General features: G+C 38.7%; 1 protein-coding gene across 1 annotated transcript in view; it reads left to right on the top strand.

The window, feature by feature from the left end:
- The first annotated feature begins 2,062 nt into the window (after positions 1–2,062).
- Pect (phosphoethanolamine cytidylyltransferase) overlaps positions 2,063–21,833 on the top strand; it is a 23,596-nt gene continuing 3,825 nt past the window's right edge. Inside the window, exons 1-12 of the mRNA XM_086975045.1 lie at positions 2,063–2,300; positions 5,020–5,131; positions 6,778–6,866; positions 9,894–10,055; positions 11,280–11,479; positions 15,952–16,014; positions 18,614–18,706; positions 19,014–19,147; positions 19,643–19,775; positions 20,090–20,185; positions 20,431–20,489; positions 20,679–20,794. Of these exons, the coding sequence (XP_086831171.1) occupies positions 5,064–5,131; positions 6,778–6,866; positions 9,894–10,055; positions 11,280–11,479; positions 15,952–16,014; positions 18,614–18,706; positions 19,014–19,147; positions 19,643–19,775; positions 20,090–20,185; positions 20,431–20,489; positions 20,679–20,794 (1,213 nt within the window). The 5' untranslated portion in view covers positions 2,063–2,300; positions 5,020–5,063. The remainder of the gene's footprint in view (positions 2,301–5,019; positions 5,132–6,777; positions 6,867–9,893; positions 10,056–11,279; positions 11,480–15,951; positions 16,015–18,613; positions 18,707–19,013; positions 19,148–19,642; positions 19,776–20,089; positions 20,186–20,430; positions 20,490–20,678; positions 20,795–21,833) is intronic.

A 21,833-nucleotide genomic window follows, 5' to 3' on the forward strand; every position in this document is an offset into this window, starting at 1 on the left:
AAATCGCGTTACTAAAATTCCATTTCCGCGATTCCTAGCTCTCGCTCCAATGAATGCCCAGAATCAGCCATAAAACTTAGGGTAATACAGAGACTCTGCATTTCAATTTAGAGGCCTTCGTGGGCGTTTAAAAAAAGCTGATTTATACCAAAAAGCACTTATACGGTACAATGCATAAAAGTTTGTCGTACTATGATTAACGAAGCCGGAAGATGCAGGATGAAATGTTGTTGGTAGTATTATGTGAACCCCAGTAAATACTGATGCCCAAGCGAACTCGATTAACTGTTCCGTGTAGCGTCAGGTCTATTAAAGATAAGTTGTCTTATATATAAATCCAAAGGTATATTTTTAAAATAATACATGTTTGACTAGATACAACTAACCTAATTTCGAGATCAGATATTAGGCAGAAGGTGTGTCGTAAAAAACAATCCTGCTGTGAGGTTTCATTACCTCACCTTCGTTCAGTTTGCCGTAAATAACCTAATTTGAGTGTAAAAGCCAACATTCGTACCTATTTTATAATTCTACTAGCCTCAGTTTAATATGTACAATACATATGATGGTAAGACCTTTTTTACTTCACCGTTATGTTGAAGAGATTCCACTGTAAAGTACTTCTACCATTTAAGAAAAAGCAAAGGATTAGCGTCGATTACCCTAATTTTGTCAGATGCACACCCACAAATGCACATCTCTGCACCTCAGTCCAAGAAGAAAGCTAGGAGAAGAAAAGATTCTGTTTTTTTTGAAGCATTCTACGCGGACTCTTACCACTAGACGTCGAACATTTACCAAGGAAATCGTGTCCTAGAAGGACAATAAATGGGTGGACAATAAGACAGTACAATGAAAAATGCCATCTTGTAGTAGAGGTTCCTATAGGTTATTAATAAAAATCCGAGCACGACCCTTGAGCGTAATAGGGTTGTAATAGTTGTGGTGTTTAGTGCTGCTAGGCGTGATAGGTTATTTACGATGTGAATTACGTACGCGATTGTAGAGTTATTGCCAGATGCCGCTTACATACCTGGGTTAAGAGCCATAGCTTCCTCTATAAACTACTCTCTAGCGCATAGTTACCCAAAGAGGGCTTAATTAATAAACTAGAGACCCTTCTTTATATGGAGGTATAACTAATGATGACGTGAACACATTTTTTAGGTCGTTGCTTAACATATACAAGAGTATTGCAAACTTTTCGGTGTCTCGAGCCATTCAAACCCAGACTACAGCTTGTCCTTAAGATTAGCAGACAAATACGTTTCCAGCTAGGCTATCACGGGTCAATTAATCCTTCTACCAACAAACACAACTTTAATCTTCTCCTATTGGCTTGAGTGGCGATAGTTTTCCTTTTCTCGTTTGAAATAGACCTTTATTTTTTTCTTCTTGCTTTTTTTTCCACATTCTATTATAATAAGTGGATATACTTTTCTAAAAACCTATCCCAACTCATTTTCCCAGAATTTAAACTATGCATGGGACTCAGATGCCACGTGCACTAGGTTTCAAGTCCGGCACCACTATTACATTTATAAAATCAAATAATTTGCCGCAATCTGTCATAGTACTTTTCTGCAGCACTTTTGATGACAGTTTCTTCCATACAAATAGCAATAGATGAGTAAATGTTGGCTTGTAGTTTTCATGTCCAAAATTTGCAGAGGAAGGGAGCAACCCTGATAGGAATGATATGTCGACAGAGTTATACTGGAGCGGTCCATCGACACTAATCGTATCATCGATAACAATTCGGACGGGCCAAGGATCAGTCTACGTTGATAAAAAATAATCAAACATTACGTGGACACGAATCAATTGGAAACTCTGTTCATTATAAAATACTACCACATGTTTAATCGGACATGCGTTCTTCATGCAATCAAGAGCGGAAAACCGATAAGCAGATGCGCTAATTGGGTTCCTCTGTCTTATTTAGATTTTACTCATTCGGTGGTCGCTCAATCGCCGTCTCGCGTGCGCGAACTCCGCCTCTTTCCTAGCAATTAGCGACCCTTTCCACTTTTAGGTGGAGGCATATTTTCGAAACAAGCTCGATTGTACTTGTACGAACTTTGAAGCAATGCCACGTGGTATCAAGGAACACGTCCAGCAGTGTTCGATTTAAAGAAAAAACGACGCTTACACGACGTCGTCGGAGTCCAGCTGGAGTTCACGCGGTCTTCTGCTGGCTGTTACTTATTAGAAGTGCGTCCGCTCGTGTACTCCTGTAATACCTGCTACTTTAAAACAGCTGATCTGTATCGTGCGCAGAATAGAAACAATTAATACTAGTGAGTTTGCGTTCCTATATCACGCTTTAGTTGGTAATATTGACCTGAATAGTCAGCTTCACTGTTTGGCAACAACTCACATTCGAGCTTCAAAAATACCGTAGACAGAGGACAGTATAATTTTCTTTAGACATATTCGTTCCATTCTAATTACGTGGCGACGTTTGACGAGAGCTCACAAAATAAATCCTTGTCGGCATAGTTGATGTGCTTGTTAATCATAGGTATTTATGATTAAATGATGTGTTCTGTGACATATATTCTACGCAATGGATATACTTGAGTGATGTCGATAGACTTAGCGCTTTATATTTTACCACTGCGCAATGTTGGTAACCTTTATTTACGGACACACGATCAATCGAAAAGGCGATCATGGCTGTGCGCTGAATTCTTATCTGCTGAAATAGATTGTGTATTCTACGTGTCCATAGGTAAGTTTCAATAATAACATCTTTTTTCGTAGCCGCAGCTAAGTAACTTCTCAGTTTTACGTATATTTTCTCTTAACAGTAGTCTATGCCTCCGATGTAGAATTGTGACCACCACTGGATAATGAGTTGATCTGTAACAAGAGCTATTCAATAGTATATAGGTGCTTAGTTATCCCTATGATGATGTTTTACTGTCCCTCGATATTCTCTAACGTTGCGCGTGCCAATAACCACGCTTCTATACACAAAAGTTGCAATAGCAACAAACGATGTATCTATAATAAAATAAAAATTATAGTGGGATATCTATAATCCGTCTTCCCGTATTGTGTATTGTTATCTAATACATCTCTACTACCTCGGCCTACTATTTCGATTCGTAAACTATGAGCACAGACCTTCGTTAAACGGTGACGACTATAGAAAGTTGATTAACGCACATGCGTTCATACAAACCACAGATTATATATGTGTGTTATAATAACAAAAATAATGTTAGTGTGTCGGCTTTCTGATAGCGATCACCCAGCAAATGATCATTGGAAGGTTTGTTCATTCCAAATGGAATAATACAGGAAGGACTTAAAGTGATTATAAGAGTTTGTAGTTATTTGGAAAATAAGCAAATTTTTTACTCGCTTACGTTGCATTTTTGAACAGCCAACTTCCAACAATTTGCATTTTCTTAATCTTTTCTCAAAGAAGAATCTCAGGCTTCAAAAGGCTGGTTCCACAACTGCTGCAGATTCATACGCGACGTCCTTATAGGGATGTGTCAACGCGAAACTTTGGGGCTGATACTCAGGCCATTTAAAAAATACGCCTCGAATCTCTCTTTATGACACAAGGCTGGCTCAACTTATGATGTTAGCAATTACGATAAACGGGCAATAGCAAAGTAAGAAAACATCTAAAAGTGATCGAGTGATTCATGTGTATCATTCGATTGCGGTATTAGACGAAACGCCACTTAAGCGAAGCGGCCTTATCTAAATATTTGCCAATGGGTACTTTTGGCTTGTAACCAGACCCTTGTAACCCTCTGTAAACTATAACACAAAGAGGAAATTAACACTCTTCCTTAAGCCACCACGTCAAACTGTTTAGGGGTTGTGCGAAAAGAGCTTATTAAAAAGCAATTCATTTCTGGCATCGTGCCCAGGAACGCTTCTCCGCTATCTTCACGAGCAGCTGCATATGTACGATGAAAGTGAATAGAAGACAGCTGATCTTTCGTTGATTACTCGTAGGCAGATGAAGTAGAGGAATCGCTAGAAAAAAACCGTTCCATACTGACTGTCAGCTCATGATTACCACTGTATGACATGTTTTAAACGCCTGTCAAAAAATGAAGGCGCTCGGTGTAGGCGGAGCAGGAGATGTATGTTGTATGTTGTTTTCTCTGTTATCTCATTTCGTCCGGACGGCCTATCACGATGTTGCCCCTCAGTGATAATATCGGAGATTCCATAGTCATCGCAGGGGCCCAAGCTCTCGAATGAATCGTAGTAATGGTTTTAGTTTCCGCGGCAATTGCATTTGAAAAGTCTTGCTTGTTACCCAATTTTGAAAGCTGTAAGCACCTAACTTTGTTCACCCCTTGAAATTAATTTGCGCTACAATAAGAAGTTGATATTTCACAAGTTCTGGGAGGGCCTGTAGCAAAACTGAGTTTCTTCATTTTGAAGAAAATATTTTTTTGTGGATGTCAACAGGCTATTTCCATCGGTAACCTTTTTTTTGCAATTGGCGCATTTTTTTTCTGATCAATCAAACAGCAACACTTAACAGATAATATATGTTTGTTGACTGAGTAAGTACAAAGATGAACTCAGCAAGGTATAGGCACAGAATGACATGTCAGGGTCAAATAGTTTAAATATTGATACCGCCCAGTGTTTCACAGTGATAGCTTCATGCCGAAACGTATTACCACATATATGAGGGCAAACTTTCTAAATGTTGCGAAGTGCCCGTTTAACAAAATTGCAATCTCAGTTATTCATTAGTGGTATTCATTCAGTAGTTAATTAGATTATTTCTGGTAACTTATTTAAAGTAGTTATGAGTATTTTTTTATCTGTCTTCGTGCCCAACAAATTAAGTACTCCTAATTCACGTTTTGGTTCCTCTTAGACGGTCTGTTCGCTGAACTGGAGATGATAAGGGGCATTTTCTATACTGGCCAGTATTAATTCAGTGTGTCATTAGGGGTACTTTAGATAGATGTAGATATCGGTACGACGATCGTGCTTTAATCTGCACGTCTTCTATTTGCTTTTCAGTCTCAAACCGGGAGAGCCAACATTGACTGGAATAACGGCGAAACATGTTGAACAAAGAACAAATAAAAAGTCAGGAGCCAAAGCGACCAGTTCGGGTTTGGTGTGATGGCTGGTAAGTATTACGGAATATAAACGTTCAATCATTTAAATGAAGTTGGCAATCAAAATGTAGATTTTAGAATTTCTACTATTATTCATTTTTTACAAAAATGCATTGCCATGTATTAGGAGTGAAGTTTCGTGCATGGAATTGCTCATCTCCCAGAGAATTACTGGAAGTCATAATTTTCCGGATAAGACCGTAGTTAGAGGAACTCCAAGTGAACTACCAGGTTTTAAGTTGTATTGTTTCCACGAGCTTTATCTTTTTTAGATTAAAATTTATATAGTCAAAAGAGAACTATTTAAAGACATCTTCAACCATTGAAGATGCAAGCTTTTTATAAACATACCGTATGGTTGGCCCTGCGTAGTGGGTGACATGTGTTCAGTCCATTTTGGTCGAAAAGGTCTATTCGTAACCGCCTCGCTCCCAGCAGCTATGTGTTTTATGTTCTGGTCCAAAAATGAGATGAGCATTTAATAAATGCCTATTTGGGTGAAAGAGGGAAACCAAAAGTTTAAACGAAGCTCGATGATAAAAATTACATTCAAATAGTTTATTTGGAAAATAATCCCAAGCTATAGAGTATATAGCTTTTATCGATACCAGCTTACGGGACGCCCTATAAATGATGCGTAGGTTTGTTTTGTATTTAGTTACGGAGTAAGTAGACAAATGATTATTCTTTAAATACCCTCGGTAGTCGATACGATAGATAGTCCGATAGATCGATAGACCGAAATTTTGGTCCGTCTTTTGCCTTCGGATTGATCGCTTTACGCGTTCTGATGCGTTGGAGCCGTTTTTTCCTACTCATATAGTTTTAATGGTGACACTATAGGCGTCGATTGGACCATTGTGTGCCACGTTTACTTTTAAATTGCAAATTTATTTTTTACAAGAATCTCTGGCGCGAAGCATCCTGGCTTGCCCCCGAACAATCAGAATCAAGAATCTTAAGCAAAGCTAGATATTTTTGATACGAAAATGTATCTGCACGTTTGGCCGATAGCGCTTTGTTTCGAGCTTTGTAAGCATGAAGAAATCGCTCCGCCTTATTTTATAAACATAAACTAATTAAACTGAACATTTCAGTTGAAGAGAAAGGGTATTTTAAGAAGTTAAGATTTTTCTGCATGACAACATTCTTCTCTACCAAAGTTTTACGGTGCAAAAACCATCTTTCATATAAATTGTTTTATAGGGAAATTTATTTAGACTATATTTATTTGAAGCGGCTTCTTCAGGTAACCAGTTAGTTCATTCGGTTAGATCAGTGCAAAGTCTGATAGACGGAAAAGGATTCACAGAAGATGGAAAAATCAGATACTGGGTTGCTCACTATTTTGTCTCAAAGTTTTGTCCCGAGTGTTACATGACAAATGGTCATGGGTCATCATAGAAAGGATCAGAACAGCAGTTATTCGGTTAACTGATATGTTAGAACTGCTTCCGAAAATAACTGAATGTTGGTCAATAAGGTTAATTATTTGTGCTCCCTACTTGATTGCGTATTTTTACCGTCTGAACGTAGCACTTGCGACCAAAAGATGGAGCCATTTGCAGACTGGTACGACTTTGTGTATTTGCGTGCCGTGTGATAAAGAGAAATTTTGCAAACTTTGTTATTGTCGTCGTTTTCCTTAACTTTACAGCTACGACATGGTACATTTTGGACATGCGAATCAATTGCGGCAGGCAAAAGCGATGGGGGATTACCTTATTGTCGGCGTACACACAGACGGTAGGTGTTACATAGGTGCGATCTAAAGTGATTTTATGCTATTGTAAGCCTTTTTCAGTATTAAAAAGTCCTATTCTTCTGTTGAGTTGTAGTAAAAACATGTTGCAGTGAAGTTGACTTCTTTCGTCTGCTGTTTTGAGTTCCTTGTTTTCGGAAGTGTTTCGGAATGGTTTGTGTGGTAGTTTCGTAGTACCATCAACACTCGAGCCAATAGAAGACTACACTTGAGTACGATTTGTCTGTCGTCATAACAGGCAATTCCTTCTAACCGATATTGCCGTCTAAATGAGTGATTTGGGAGGAAAGATTTCTCAAGGGTCATCAAGGCTATCGCACAAGAGTAACAGGAAGCACTTCTATTCAGGAGTATAACGATCAGCAGCATCATTATCATCATATCCTTGTCGTCCTCTATTTCTTTCCCCTCTGCCCCCTCAATGTCCCTTCTTTTATACGTCTTTTCTTTTCATCCGTCTTTAACTGGCTCGTCTAGCCGCCAGGCGCCATCGAATATCGAGCGATTGCCACCGGTTAATTTTGCTATCTCTTACCATCTGTTGTATACATCTATCTATTCATCTAGTGCAGTTCACAGTGATGCACCTGCCCACCCTGTGGCCATCACCCGAATGATCGAATGTTTTTGCACAGATTTTCCGCTTCCGCACTCACCCACAACTCAGACGTATTTTCTTTTATTCGTTATAAATTTCGCTGCGTCGTTGTCTTCCACCAGAGTTTCGTTGTCGTTGACGCTCATGAATGAAAATACCAGTGACGTTTGTTCGGTCGTCCCTTCAAAACGACCATTATCTGCCTACGAAAAAGGTGTTTCGTGCTCAAGTTAAGCGGATGCAAGTTACTCATAAATTTTATCAATTTTTCGATCCGAAAAAGTGGAACTGACGATGTATTAGGTTGTGATATAGAGAGACATAACGCATATTCTCCGTTAACGTTCCATAATTGAAATGGTATCTATGTTCTCACTGTTGGGGTGCGACTTGAAGCTTTTGGTTTCTTTTTTATTCGTTATCACTTTAAAAGAGATGCTATTATTACTTACTTTTTCTAGTCCGACATAATAGTTAACGTAGTAAGTTATTTTTGCATGAGATCGTCGTTTGTCTTTTTCATTCTACTGGGAGGTGATTTCCATCTCTTTGACTAAGTATACTACGTAACAATACCAATTACATTCTACTGATGTAAATTGTTAACGCGAATTGCTTGGTGGACCTGAATTAATAGAGGTTTGAAACGAGCGTCCCGGGTCCGTCACTTTTGGAAAGATTTTATCTAATATTAGCCATAACGCAAGCACAAGCACGCTATCTTTCTTCAAGAGGAAAGATCGAGTAATCTTTGAACGAGTAAACACCACTACGAATATAGTAAATGTGTACTCTGAGTAGGCCGGTAACTCTGCCCTTGTCGGTCTCGGCCTATGGAGCTATCCACGCTGCCACTCAACAATTTCGCTTCTAGTGGTAAAGGATATAATTTTCATAATGTGTTTTTCCTTTCGCCAGCTATTGTGTAACACAGGTCCAACAGACTGACTATAGCTCGATTTAAGCGACAATCTATTTATACTCGAATCAAGAGACCGCTTGAATAGAACGGACGAAAAAATTGAAAAGTACGGCAGCGGGCCTGCATAATCAGCAAGCGTTGGGATTTTTCCGTTACTTCCAGTTTATTTACTGAGTTTTACTGCGGCATCTAATGTATATCATAGAACTGCTCTCCAATAGAATGTTTCCGCCGCTCGTAAATAGGATCGTTATATAGAGTTCTTAACACAACTCGTTGTTACAACGTTTGCGAGAAATTTTAATGTAATACAGTTATTTCATGCCAGGGTAATATGCAGGCGTTGTGTGTCGTTTTTATATACAGGAAAAAATTCTAGTGTATATGCCTATACGCTAATTTTTACTGACATGCAAAACGTTATCGACGTGTCCATCGTGTTTACAATAACAAGAATATAGGCTAACCTAATTTTTCATTGATAAAAAAAAAATAAATATTTTTTTTATCAATGAAAAAGTGGTTTTTGCTACAGCACTATTTTGATACAGCCGTTAAATTAATAATAACAACTCAAGTAGGATTTTTTTCAGATACGAGCTAGCTCTATGGATCTGCCCTAAAACGATCATCAATCAGGCCTAATAATACAAAGAGTTTTGAAGGATACACACAGTCTGATTTTTGCAAGAGTCCGAAATAGTTTTGCTACCATATTTGTCGGAAAATTGGTTTGCTTATAAACTAACGCTCTTTTAAAACTAATAATCCAGGGCCACAGACAGTGGTTTACACAATCCCGCCACATATTGAGTAAAGTGCCCCTTTGAAATAAATGTTACAGCGGCGTTCTATCAATTTAAAGTAGTCCACAGGACGCATTACATACTTCCAGAATTTGAACAAAAAATCATATTTAGTAATAATAGGCTTACTATTATTATTAGAGTAAGGCTGCGTATTAAGCGCATCCCTTGCTCAAGTATTTCTGTAGGAAATCCGTTCTTTGATGTATCGGCATTCTGTGCGAAGGTTTTACCAAATAGATCAGGACCACTTGTGTTTAATATTTAGGATACCTGCTTCGCTTAAGGCTGTCAGACAAGAAGGTTCGCTCCCCAGTACAATAAACCTGATACAGAAAACTGTATTTACAGTCAGTATGAAATAAAGGCTGGTTGATACTACAGAGGTAGCGTTTAGGCCCCTATGATGCTGCTTGTATTGTGATATGGCCGATTATTGACATGCTGAAACAGAGGCCTGGGAGCCGGTGAAGAATATCACCGTGATGACCTTCCGTAGTGCCAATATGAGCAACTATGTGGAAAATAATTGATTTGAAGTCAAAAAACAGTTAATGAGAAGATTGGCGAATTCCACATTAGGATAGGAAGCCCAGTTAAATTCGTTAGGGTTGCTTCGCTATAGCAAGGTTTGACATGCACCTTTTATACAAAGTTAACGCTAAATACGATTATTTGTTTACAGAGGAGATCATCGCTCATAAGGGTCCACCCGTATTTACGGAGCAGGAACGTTATAAAATGGTGCGAGCTATCAAATGGGTGGATGAGGTCGTCGAAGGCGCACCGTATATTACGTCAGTTGAAACACTGGACAAATATCAGGCAGACTTTTGCGTGCATGGAGGTTAGTTTTCTAGTCCATTTGAGGATTATTATTGGATTCTTTAAATAAGTATATTCGAAACAACCCTGTCTGTTCGCCTACTGCTGTAGATAAAAAGTTCCATAAGTAAGAGTATAAAATGCCAGAGTTTGAACTACAGGAAAGGTCTATCGCAAAGTCGTACATACTTTTTTTGCCTCTTAAACGTTGAGTCGCCACTTCAACAAGGAGTCCTTGTAGTGAATAGTACAGCGCTTTAAATGTTGTGGTAGGTATTTTATATATATTAGATTTGTAATTTCTAAATTTAGTTTTCAAATGCGTTTTATTTTTATTCAGCTCGTTTTTATAGGGTTGTTATGGTGAAGAATGCAAATTACATCATTCACTACATAAGCGCGTACCTAGTTTCAGAGTAGTGCGTCTAAATTGACTCCTGGGCATGATTGGTTTATATTTATATCTTGTATATAAATTAAAACAGATAATAAATCCGCTTACATTTTTCGACGGAGATGTCCTTTACAGACACACCTATTCAATGCAACGTCCTTTCACCTACATCTAAAAATCACTTACATGCAAGTTCTAAGACCCCTAGATTGTCTTTTTGATACTATCAAGAGTGTTACTAGCGAGAATAAGCGAGTATATTTTGTTTTTCTGTCTTTTGGAGAAAATGTGGAGGCGTGAGGTCTTCGTGGCTGGACGTCACATATGTGTACTCTCTGAAAGGTAGATTTTGCCTGTAATGAATACACGTTCTGAATCGTAAGCAAGCCAGCAATAGTTCCTAAGGTTGATGTTTTTATGCACACTTGATTTTTTTTGGCCTAAAAGGGATTTCGATGGTATAGGATCTGTAAATAATCCAAGCAGATGTAATTTCTGTTGTGCGAAATTTAGTCTCTGGGGTAGGCAGAAGATGCCAGGACTGTCGAAAATGTATTTTGACTCCTGTACAAACTTCATAGTATGTTCTGTTGTGAACCTTCAGCTGTGTACTAAAAGAACCCGATTCTGCTTCTTCAATAACCGGTATAGTCTTGGTATGACGAATTTGTCTTTTCAATTGGCAACTGACGTCGTAGTCTCTCTGAGGTTCTGTTTACAGGCGCGGTCCTTCAGTAAAAATTCGAAGTTAGACGCACACCCATTATTGCATAGTATTGCATAGTAAATGAACTCTAAATTAGAAAAACTGCCTTTGCTACAAGGAACTAATGTAAATTTGTGTCCCCTTAGATGATCTTACGATGGACGCGTCTGGTCAGGATACATATCGTTTCGTAAAGCAGGCTGGGCGTTATCGTGAGTGTCGTCGGACAGCGGGTGTTTCCACTACAGACCTCGTTGGTCGAATGTTATTGATGACTAAACAACATCATAATCTGGGACCAAGAGAATATGGAGTTGACAAAGAACATGCAGGAAATATATCGAAGGTAGGAAACATCTTAATTTCGAATCTAAGGTCGTGCAATAATTGTATTTAATCGAAAGACATTAAAGAGTGCATACCTATTAAAGGACTGCTAGGCTAGAATAAAACAGATTAAGCTGATTTTCATTCCATACAGGCCAAACCTAAACGCTTTTTTTATGTGGAATGCTCTTAGATCTTAGAATAATTCGCTCTAGGAACATTTGTCTTTGTAGCAGAAAGATTGGGACAATGCAGTTTTTAGTATACTGATAACATCTATTAAAAAGTATTCGTTCTCCAACACAGATTGATGTAATGAGCTCTCAGATACATTGATACCATGATATATATATATATAAAGGGTTTGTAATAAATGACTTGCGGGGCTAGAGTTCCTGTGGCATTTTCAATAGAATTCTGCATGTGATTCGCTAAGTGTGAATCCAAATGCTAATGGACAGATCGAGGATTTATGGGCTACATTAGATAATATTAAAGATTAAATTCTCCTGGAAGCATCTTAGGGGGTCTCAAGAGGTGAACTTTACCCAGTTTAAGGATTTAAATCTGTTGTGTGAGGAATACCTCGATACTTGAATGTTCCGTATATGTAAATGAGGGAGAAATCTAAACTGAACGGTCATGATTCCTTCGAAACTGCTTTTTTTTAATGTTACTTCAAGCCTTTGTTTTCGATAGTTGACTTTCTTGGTAATGGACATTTTTGGCTAATGTTAGGATCGTTTAAATGAGCTCATCAGCCAAGCTCGTACATATCCTTTCTTCTTCTAAGCAAACATTTGCAAAGCAAGTCTGTCGGAACCCTCCCATTTATATGCTGTCTCTACGAAATATAGAAATAGGGTCTGTTAAATAAGTCGTTCGTGCTGATAAAATTAAGCAGTACGTAAAAAACTAGCAAGCAAATACTATCTGTAGACAGTAGAATTAGTATCGGTTTCATTTACTAGGAATGAAACGCGCAAGCTGTAGGGTTAACTAAGCGTAAAATTGGCGCGTTTTTCAAATTGCCCGCGAACTAAGGTTAAGCAATAAGCGTCGTTTCGCGTAAATGCTCGCGAGAATCTTCGACGTTCACTTTACACCAGCGAGTTTGGTCGTTTTTGTTAATACAAATTTAGAGAATTATTTTTCACGTGTAGGTAGCCTTTCATCTCTTAGCATTGAAAAACGACGCTCCTATCCTTACACTGGGCGGTGTCATACAGAACCTTTTCGTAAGATCCAGGGGATAGAAAATCAAAAGGCCTCACCTACTCGCAGAACACCAGTCGACACGTAAGATTGAGGAGCCCCCTTTAAAAAAAATTTCCAATCGGCCGACTGTACAAAGACTGAGGACGTTGGTGAGCGCTGCCGGCGGCAGTAATAGATCTGGAAATTATCGCCCTACCCCCGCCAGTGTAGTTCGGCCATTAACGACATCTCGTCCTATTAGTTTAACCTAAGTTTTTTAAGTAAGGTAAGTTTTTTTAATGTAACTGAACGGAGAAGGAGCAGTTTGAACATGTAAAGACTTCAGTAGTGTGCATTGGCCTTTAACACACAATATGACAACATATTTTCATAAATATGATTGGCAATGTACCATAGCTTTGTGTCGCTGTCGTTCTACACAATAAATTCGAATGTTCAGTATTCGTATATACAACTTATCGGTTATGGTAGAGCTGCAAGTTCTCTCTGCTCATCGACGGTCCCAGCTGAGGACACTTGTTAGGTATGCATATAGGGTTACCTAAGCAGTTATGCTGCTTGCAAAAATTGTCCGGCTAATAAAAACTAGATAAATTCTACTAAGGTATTTGAGATGCCCCACTAGCGTGTTTAAAGGTTCTGCATAATGGAGTAAAATTGTTATTGTTTCTGTTACACAGGTATTCAGTATTTTTTTAGTAGGCCAACGCCGAACGTTTTGGAAACAAAGACGTAATAATTTTCTCGACTTGTTTGGAACTTGGCGTATTATCTTTACACGCTGCGCCGAGCTGCAGTTTTTACGTTCCTCTGCTATCTGTTTGAGGGTAAGAGTTTTTGGCCTACATAGGCAGTGTACATGCCCTTATCATATAAATCCTCAACCACGATATGGGCCAAGCGAATGAACAACTGGCCTAGCTCGCTGATCACTTCAACATTTCGTTAATACGTTGTTATTTGTGCTTCCACCGAATTCGCCAACAGTGCACCGACGTCACCAAAAATTCGTTCATTCCGTTTTTACTGCTGCGCTAAGCTGCTGCGGTTGGTTCAATATGAGCAATAGCATTTTAGCTAAACTGGTCAAAAATCGTTGTACCGTTCTCGAACTAGTCTTGTCTGAAGAGCTCGTCACACGTTCGCCTATTGAAAAGGTATCTTTAAGCTGATAAAACACTCTTGCCCTTATAATCGTTGCACTTAGCTCTAGATATCATGTCAGGTCCCCTTCGTTCGTGTCCTGCTTACTGATCAGCATGTCCTTCCGAGGTCCGCCATCTGACGTACTGGTCCTGATAGAGACTACAATATTACAGCGTTAGGTTTAATTTTGAAGGCACGGTGTGCGCATTTCCATGAGTTAGCGAAACCGATCTCATCTAGTCACAGCATTTACAGAATGTAACATTCCTATAGCATGAGAAGGTGTTACATCAGGCGTACCCCGATCTGTTCGTATAAAGGCAGTAAGCTAAAATATTACTAATATTTGCGGTTCCTGTCGGCCGAATCATTTCTATTATGTTTCTCCTTTGATCGTCTCTCGTGTGTGTGTGTGAACCGTTTGTTTTAGACCTATTTATAAAAGCACAGAGTAGACAATTGGTGAATATATTAGTTCCTCTGCACCATTACACAATGCGCGTGCGCATGTTCTATGTATCGTGCAATCGATGCATGCAGAGGGAATATGAGAGAAATCTTTTAAAAGGCATGGTCGTGTAGCTATTCAATCGCTTACTAGGTTAGTACGAAGCTAGCGTAAATGCATGAACAAAAACACTCGATGAAGTTAAGCACGTTATCATTAAATAATTCTATCGAAGGGATGCTGTTGGGATGTTTGTACATATTTTTCTTATTAATACTGCTTAAAATTTCTACGTCTACGCTGCTAGGCTCAACTCAAGAATTTTTCAGGATTTCTTAAATTTACAAATACTTTAAAGTTATCGGTGCTGTTTTACCGTAGTTCGATTTTAGGTTATGTAAACAGAAATGTTGCCAGCAGAACAGGTTCGCAAAGTTCGCTGAGCTTTTTTTCATCGTAAGTAAACTGATTTATTCCTTTTGCGCTTTATTTACTCTAGATAACAGTTAGGTATAAGCCTCGTTAATAAGTACCCTCTGATATATTTCCCTGAATTTTCTTTAACAGGTGCTACAAAACAGATGCCAACGAAGTGGCGTTAGATGGAAGTAACCTGCTTAATAATTAATAGATATCTTATTATTATTATTATTATGAATTAAACGGCAATCGTGGGAAAGGCTTAGCGACCCCTTAGAGATTCAACGAAATTTGGTGATATCAATATTTTCCCTCTGAACAATATTGTGTTACTCTTCCAACAGGTATTTTTAGAGAAACACGCATAAACCGAACAACAAGCGAAAATCTGGATAGATTTTTCTATAGAAGCATAATCTTTACCCAACAATATATCCGCCCTTCATGATTTTAATCGAGGTTTAACTTTTTTTTTTATTTAAATTGCATATAGTTCTTGGGAGAAGAAGTATTTACGAAAAATGAAAATAACAAAAATTGCACAACAAAACAATGGCTAGCTAGACTTCCATAAAGTTTAACACCTCTCTAATCACCTGCTGATTCGGACTTCTTGAAGGCATCTATATATAACAAAGTGAAAATTCTCTAAAATTTATTATTTTGAAACAGTTGAGAGAACAGTCGACGTGGACGTAGAATAAAAATAAACCTTGTGCCTGTTTCATAATTGCCTAATTCAAAACTAGCCTTTCGGGTTCAAGAAACGAAGTGTGTGTAAATAAACCGTCCACTCTGTTGCTAGTTTTCGCTATTTGAGTATAACGTTTTGAGCGTTGACGTCGGCGGCGTATTCGTAGAGCGCTGTATCAATCAAAACAGTTGTACGAAATATAAATTCTACGTTACGGAGTTTTGGTGGGGCTGAATTTAGGTGGGCTAACACCCCACCCGTGCACACCCAGAATTGAACGCGGTTTTTAGTAGAGGTATTGGAACCAATAAGAAGGGATAGGTTGGAAGGTGAGGGGACGTGGTGTAGGGAAAAGATATACGAAGAAGCTTTTGATGACGCTTTAATCAACATAAGCGTCTTTTCTCGTCCCCCAAATAGAAGCCAGACTTGATGATAGGTGTGTACATTTCCAGTATCACAGGGATTCCAAGTCTAAGGATTTGAAATTAAGGTGCATGTGATATCAGGCGAATAGTTCTTGAATGAATGAGCACGTTGATGTTATCGTCCCGCACGGTTTCAGTTTGTGGAAATACCAACTTCACGAAACAACACACAGGACGAGAAGGCCAGCACGCCCTCACATGTAAGTAATAGTGTCCCTTGAATTTGTAATCTTTCTTTGAAGCGGTATGTCCAACTGCCCATCAGCTTTGTATAAATTCGCGCTGTTGCATTTTTGAAATGTCGTCCAAGATTCGTTTTCTTATGAGGTCATACATTAGGACGCAACAGGATTTCCCCCATAAGAAATCTCGCTTTGAGTTGATCAATTTACCACTGGGGAACGTTTAGCCATGAAGATTTTAATAGATGTTTTTCAATAAAACATTTCTGGGCTAGAAACACTTTAATGAATGTAGCACGCATGTTAGGGTCACCCATCAAAATGAGAAAGTTTGCACCGAAATGCACACGGCAGAATGATATAATAGTGATCTGCTTCTAATGAGTAGCCATAGGCTGCATTGTAGAGCTTTAGTTAAGTTTTTAGTAGTTTAGCCTTTGGAGCGTAGCCCTGTTTCCATATTCCTCATGCTTCCTTAGGGCCTAGCAAAAGTAGGCCTAGAGTGAGGTTTATTTATTGAGCATATGTGCAAAAAAAAAGCTGTATAAACACCCCGGTGATTGTTAACATTTCCAGTTTTTAGCTAAACAGCGTGAAACATTGTCATTTTTCAATTAAGCCTACACGAACTACAGAAAAACTACAGATTAAGTACAAAATGTTGATTAATTATTATGGTATATCATGCACACAGACATGTTACGGAAGTAATAAGTTGAAAATCAAATTGTTGGTAGCAGTAACACTTCATATATACAGCCGAACAACACAATATGGTGAAGTCAAGGTGAACATAGGACCATTAAAATACTTCGCATGATATAAATAAAAACTTTAAATTGAACGATTTAAAAATGATGCCAAAGCGTAACGAGGGGCATACTATTTATCACAACTGGCACCGCATCTGGAGTATGTGCTCCTGTCATGGGATAACAGCAATAATCTCTAGTGGACCGCATGTTCGGCAAAGAAAAATTCGATCGAGTACCGGGTTTTGATGACTCGTACCTTTCCATTCGCTCATTCTCCTCGTGTCGATATAGAAGGAATCGCCATCAATCTCCGTGGACTTTTCCTTTCCGTTCTTAAAGTTGGTCTTTTGTTGCTAGAAGCTCAAAGCAATACTAATAATAATAATACTAATAATAATAGAAGTAACAATACGCAGGTTTTCAAACAGCAGGGGCAAGTCGAACAGGAAATACGTGAGGCGCTTTCAAGTTTGATATTCATTAACCCGTTTCTCGTTACCGGCAAATATAGCTAGTAATTTCGGTTCCAGTCTTTGTGGAGGGATATTTTGGGTGTTACCAGAGAGAAAATGGTTGTTCAAGAGAACTCTCCTCTTATGGATAGGTCTGCAACTTCTCGGGCAGCGCGTGATCTCTGCACCTTCTAAACAACACATTCCAGTAATCAGTTCGGTTTGGAACTTGGCACCCTTCTTCTGTGCTGCTTCTATTGCAATGTTTGAATTTGGTGCGGGCACCAAGTGTCATAGTACTTTTTGCCATTGTTTGCCGAAAACATTTTAAAGGCAAAAATGTTTATTTTGAACCCCAGAGCATGCCTCGGACGGCCACGAGACGTGAAGAGGATGACGATGAAGTACAGGTTTTTTTGCGTGAACCATTGGCTCAGTTATCCCAAGAATCTTCGTTCATCTGTGTGTTAACTGATGCGCTATCGTCAATCTATAAGGCAGCAAAATTTTAAAGGCAAGAAGAATTTTAAAGGCGGGTGGGTCTAGCGTCAAGTCGGTGAAGGTACTATTGCCAACTACTTAAACATAAGTATGGATATTATTATTCATGCAATAAAAAAATGAAAGAAGAAGAATTTTTCAGCAGGATATATTTCTGATACGTCAGCATGTCGACACTTTCGAAGATTTCAAGTGGCTACCCTTCTATATAAACGCAGAACGCAAACAGTAACTCGACTCAAGCCGTCCAACTGAGTTATGAACTTGATTTTGCCCTGCACAGGCAGAAGGAGACACAAGTAGATCTTATTGCACGACAACACCAGACCTCGCGTGTCTTCGGCGACGTAGAAGAGGGAACACATTCACAACAAACTCTTCAGCACCCTTCTTATTATAGCCCAGAACTTGCCTCATCGAATTCACGCAGTATGGCATGAAGAACAAGAAGCTCGAGAAGAGAGAGAAAACTGTCTTTTGATTAGATCACCTTTATGGATATCCCCTTCATTCAACGAAAAACCGTCTGCTGTCTAGACAGTGGAGCAAGACAACCGAAAGCAAACAAAGCTTTAACAAGGGAAGTTAGTTTCTCGCAGAACTTAACAGTAATTACGTTAACAAGTACGCTAACAATATAGGTACTTTCTGATCGACTTGATACTTTGTGTTGTGTGATAGCCATTTCGATCTAAGAGGTTTACCCTGGTTTTTAAAGCGTAAATACTATTTGTAAGTGTGTTAAACGTGTAATTATCATAAATCTACTTGAATATGGGTTCCACGAACTTAACGCTATACTTCCTTCACACTCGTATATTTCTTTCAGAAGTGGGAATGCAACACTGAAATAGGTCTGTGTAGTATGGCTTTGAATATAGATTTTTTTTTCTAAAACTTTCTATCTAGGATTCGTCAACCCACAGCCCGTGGACAGGAATATCACAGTTTTTACCTACTACTCAGAAGATCATTCAGTTTTCGGAAGGAAAAGAACCAAAGGTTTGTTATTAAAATCCTTAATTCTTTCTAAAGGTTGTATATCGGCCTCCTACACGGGTTGTTTTTTTCAGTTAACTGTGAACAAGAGAGTTCAGACTATATTTGGGCACGTCTTCGCTAGAAATAAGCATTTGTTTACTAGTTGCACTACTCTGTTATTGAAATTTTTTGCCAAACAGACACGAATAAATGCATTAAGCGTCAATTCTGCAAAATATTTCAGTATATAACTCGTGAGTCAAACGTAGACCACCGGAGTGTTCTGAGCTATTTACTTTAAATTGGTTCGTAACGTTTTACTTTACAGCCGACGGACAAAATCGTCTACACAGCGGGCGCCTTCGATCTCTTTCATGTCGGCTACGTTGAATTTTTAGAACGAGCTAAAAAGCTAGGCGATTACCTCATTGTTGGTCTGCACACAGATCCTATTGTTAACAGGTTAGATTTAGTGCTACTAATAGATTTATGGTACATGGTTCTTCGTCTGGTAAATGACAACTGAATGTTCAAAATAGATACGATCGGCACGATGTGCTTGTAAGAAAACCTCAGATGAAAAGATGCTTTGTCAAGAAAGTCTCATTTTTACTGAGGTATCAGTCTTCAGTGTCTTGATCTTGCCTGGAACGTCATCGCGGGATTCCTCTCTAGTGGAAGATGGGAAATTTTAGTGAAATTGTCTTAGTGCTATAATCTACGTTGCACTCGAAAGATTTATTTGAATTATGCATCCTTGTGTTATTCATTGCAATGGCTTTATTCCTAATCGGGGCAGGGAGTACTTAATTCAGTAGAACGCGTCGTGGTAGGCTTACCTATGTTGTCGTTGTCGCATTCGCGCAGAAGCTTGTTGCAAGAAAGAAACAAGCTATGGTACCCATTCGCATTAGGTGTTATCTATTAAAAAACAAATGCTATTCGGAACATTTTCAGGTACAAGGGATATAACTACCCTATAATGAACCTTCATGAGCGTGTTCTGTCGGTGCTTGCCTGCAAATTTGTTAACGAAGTTGTGATTGGTGCACCTTATTACGTCTCAAAAGACCTCATGGAACATTTTCGGGTAACTGATGCGCATACACGTCCTCGAACGTAATATTTCTTTCAATGCATGATGCTTCGAATGGCAAAACCTGCGTATTGATAACTAGTAATACGCTTCCTCAGATTGGTGCTTTATTTAAAATTCATAGAAAGCTAATTACCAGAGAGACAGATCGGTCTTACATGAAAAATTTTGACTTGCACGATATTGAGTAAGTTTGTCTTGATGCATCGGTTCAATTATAGGTGAATTCCTGTTTTTTTTTTTTTTTTTTTTTTTTTTTTTTTTTTTTCATATTCCGCAAGAGTGAGAAACGATGCTAAACGTTTCAGGTGTCGGTAGTCGTTCATGGTACGACGAATATTATGGCGGACGTCGATGGGCGCGATCCGTACGAAGAGCCCAGAAAACAGGGAAAGTTCGTACAGGTTAGCATTCACATATACGTAATAGACTAACGAGCACCAGGCTGCAAAAAGGAGCCATAATATAAAATCGAATTGTCCTATTGCAGCAAAGCTAACTAAGGTATTTTTATTTTCGAATAGGCAAATTTCTGAAAAGGTTTTCTTCGGTGAGATAATCGAGGCTGTCGTACAGATGGCAACTCCACTATATCTAAACGTCGACTAGGCAGATCCATGACTGAAGTGTTTTATGATACCAATTGCAGGTGGAAAGCGGTTCGTCGGTCACAACCCACGAAATCGTCACGCGAATTATTAGCAATAGGTAAAGATTTTTAGACCTATGTACTTAATTAAATTAATTAATTTAATTAAATTTTCTGTCGTTTGTTTTTTTGACTAGTAAAGCTTAAGGTTACCAGAGATCTGTTATAGCTCTTTCCCCTATGTTAGCAAAGGCTCTGTTTTGTTACCTTCTTCTTACTTTCCCGTTGTCTTTTTTTTTTTTTATCAGGCTGAGATTCAAAGAGCGCAATGAGAAAAAGGAAGCGAAGGAACTTGCGGCGTATCATGCGTTTGTGAAAAACCGAGAAAAACAACACACAATTGACAACAACACCGGCGGAAACTGAGTGAGAAGGATGTATGTATGTATGGCCTCCTATAGAATACCTACATAGTAACTACGTGACTACCTCTGTGAACGGAAGCTCTAAATTGATTTAACAACAGTCCATCAACTGTTCAAATCAAACACAATTATGCCACTGAAGCCCAAAGGACATTCGATATTTACTGTTGAGTGCAGACAAAATGCATACGATACAGGAGACCACACCCAATAAATTTTACCGATATTTTGATAGGAGGCGACTAGCTCTCCGCTACATGACTGCCGTTTTAACTGAGCCTTAGAGTCGAATGTGTATAGGAGTTAAATAAGTGTTTATAGAAAAATGGTGATATATATCCCTTATAATACTTGCCTGTTGCAAGGTGTACGCACTTATCATATAGATATGATAGACCCATAGTGCCTGCAGGAAACCTCGTCTACTAGGATTCTAAGAAAAATGTACAGCTCAATACAAGATGCAAGCGGCACAATCCAACAACTAGTTGGAAAACATAGTCGGTAGGTGAAAAGGTAACAATAGATAAAAAGCCCCCCTATCCGTATAGCAAGTATAAGTGGTCCAAAGTTCCTAAAATCGAGGCGAAAAGTGCCTCATTGCTGAAATACTTTAATTGAATGAGAAGAATATCATTCGTTGTTGTTTTTGTTGACTTGAATTTAATTGTGTGTTATGAGTGGATCTGTGATGAGATACGTCGAATGAATTTAAAAGGGTGAAGGCCGCGCTGATAAATTTAGGGTCCGAAAGTAAAGCAGGACTGGTAAATGTGGGCATATGAATAAAGCAAGTGTTATACATGCGACCAGTTAGGTTAGGTTAGGTTAGGTTAGGTTAACGTGATAGGCGGAGCAAACGTGGACTGAACCGTGAGGGGAAAGCGTCAGCCTCAACTTCTATGGCTAGCTCGCAAGCAGCAACGGTGGCAGCAAAGGTTGTAACTGAATTGAACGTACACATAAACATTCGCTAGCCTGGTTAAAATACTAATAAGAAATAATTAGATACTAAATGATAGATAGCTAGAAATTACA

Source organism: Varroa destructor, unplaced genomic scaffold (genome assembly GCF_002443255.2).
Source record: "Varroa destructor unplaced genomic scaffold, Vdes_3.0 BEIS01000007.1, whole genome shotgun sequence".
In the NCBI taxonomy this organism is placed as follows: Eukaryota; Metazoa; Arthropoda; class Arachnida; order Mesostigmata; family Varroidae; genus Varroa; species Varroa destructor.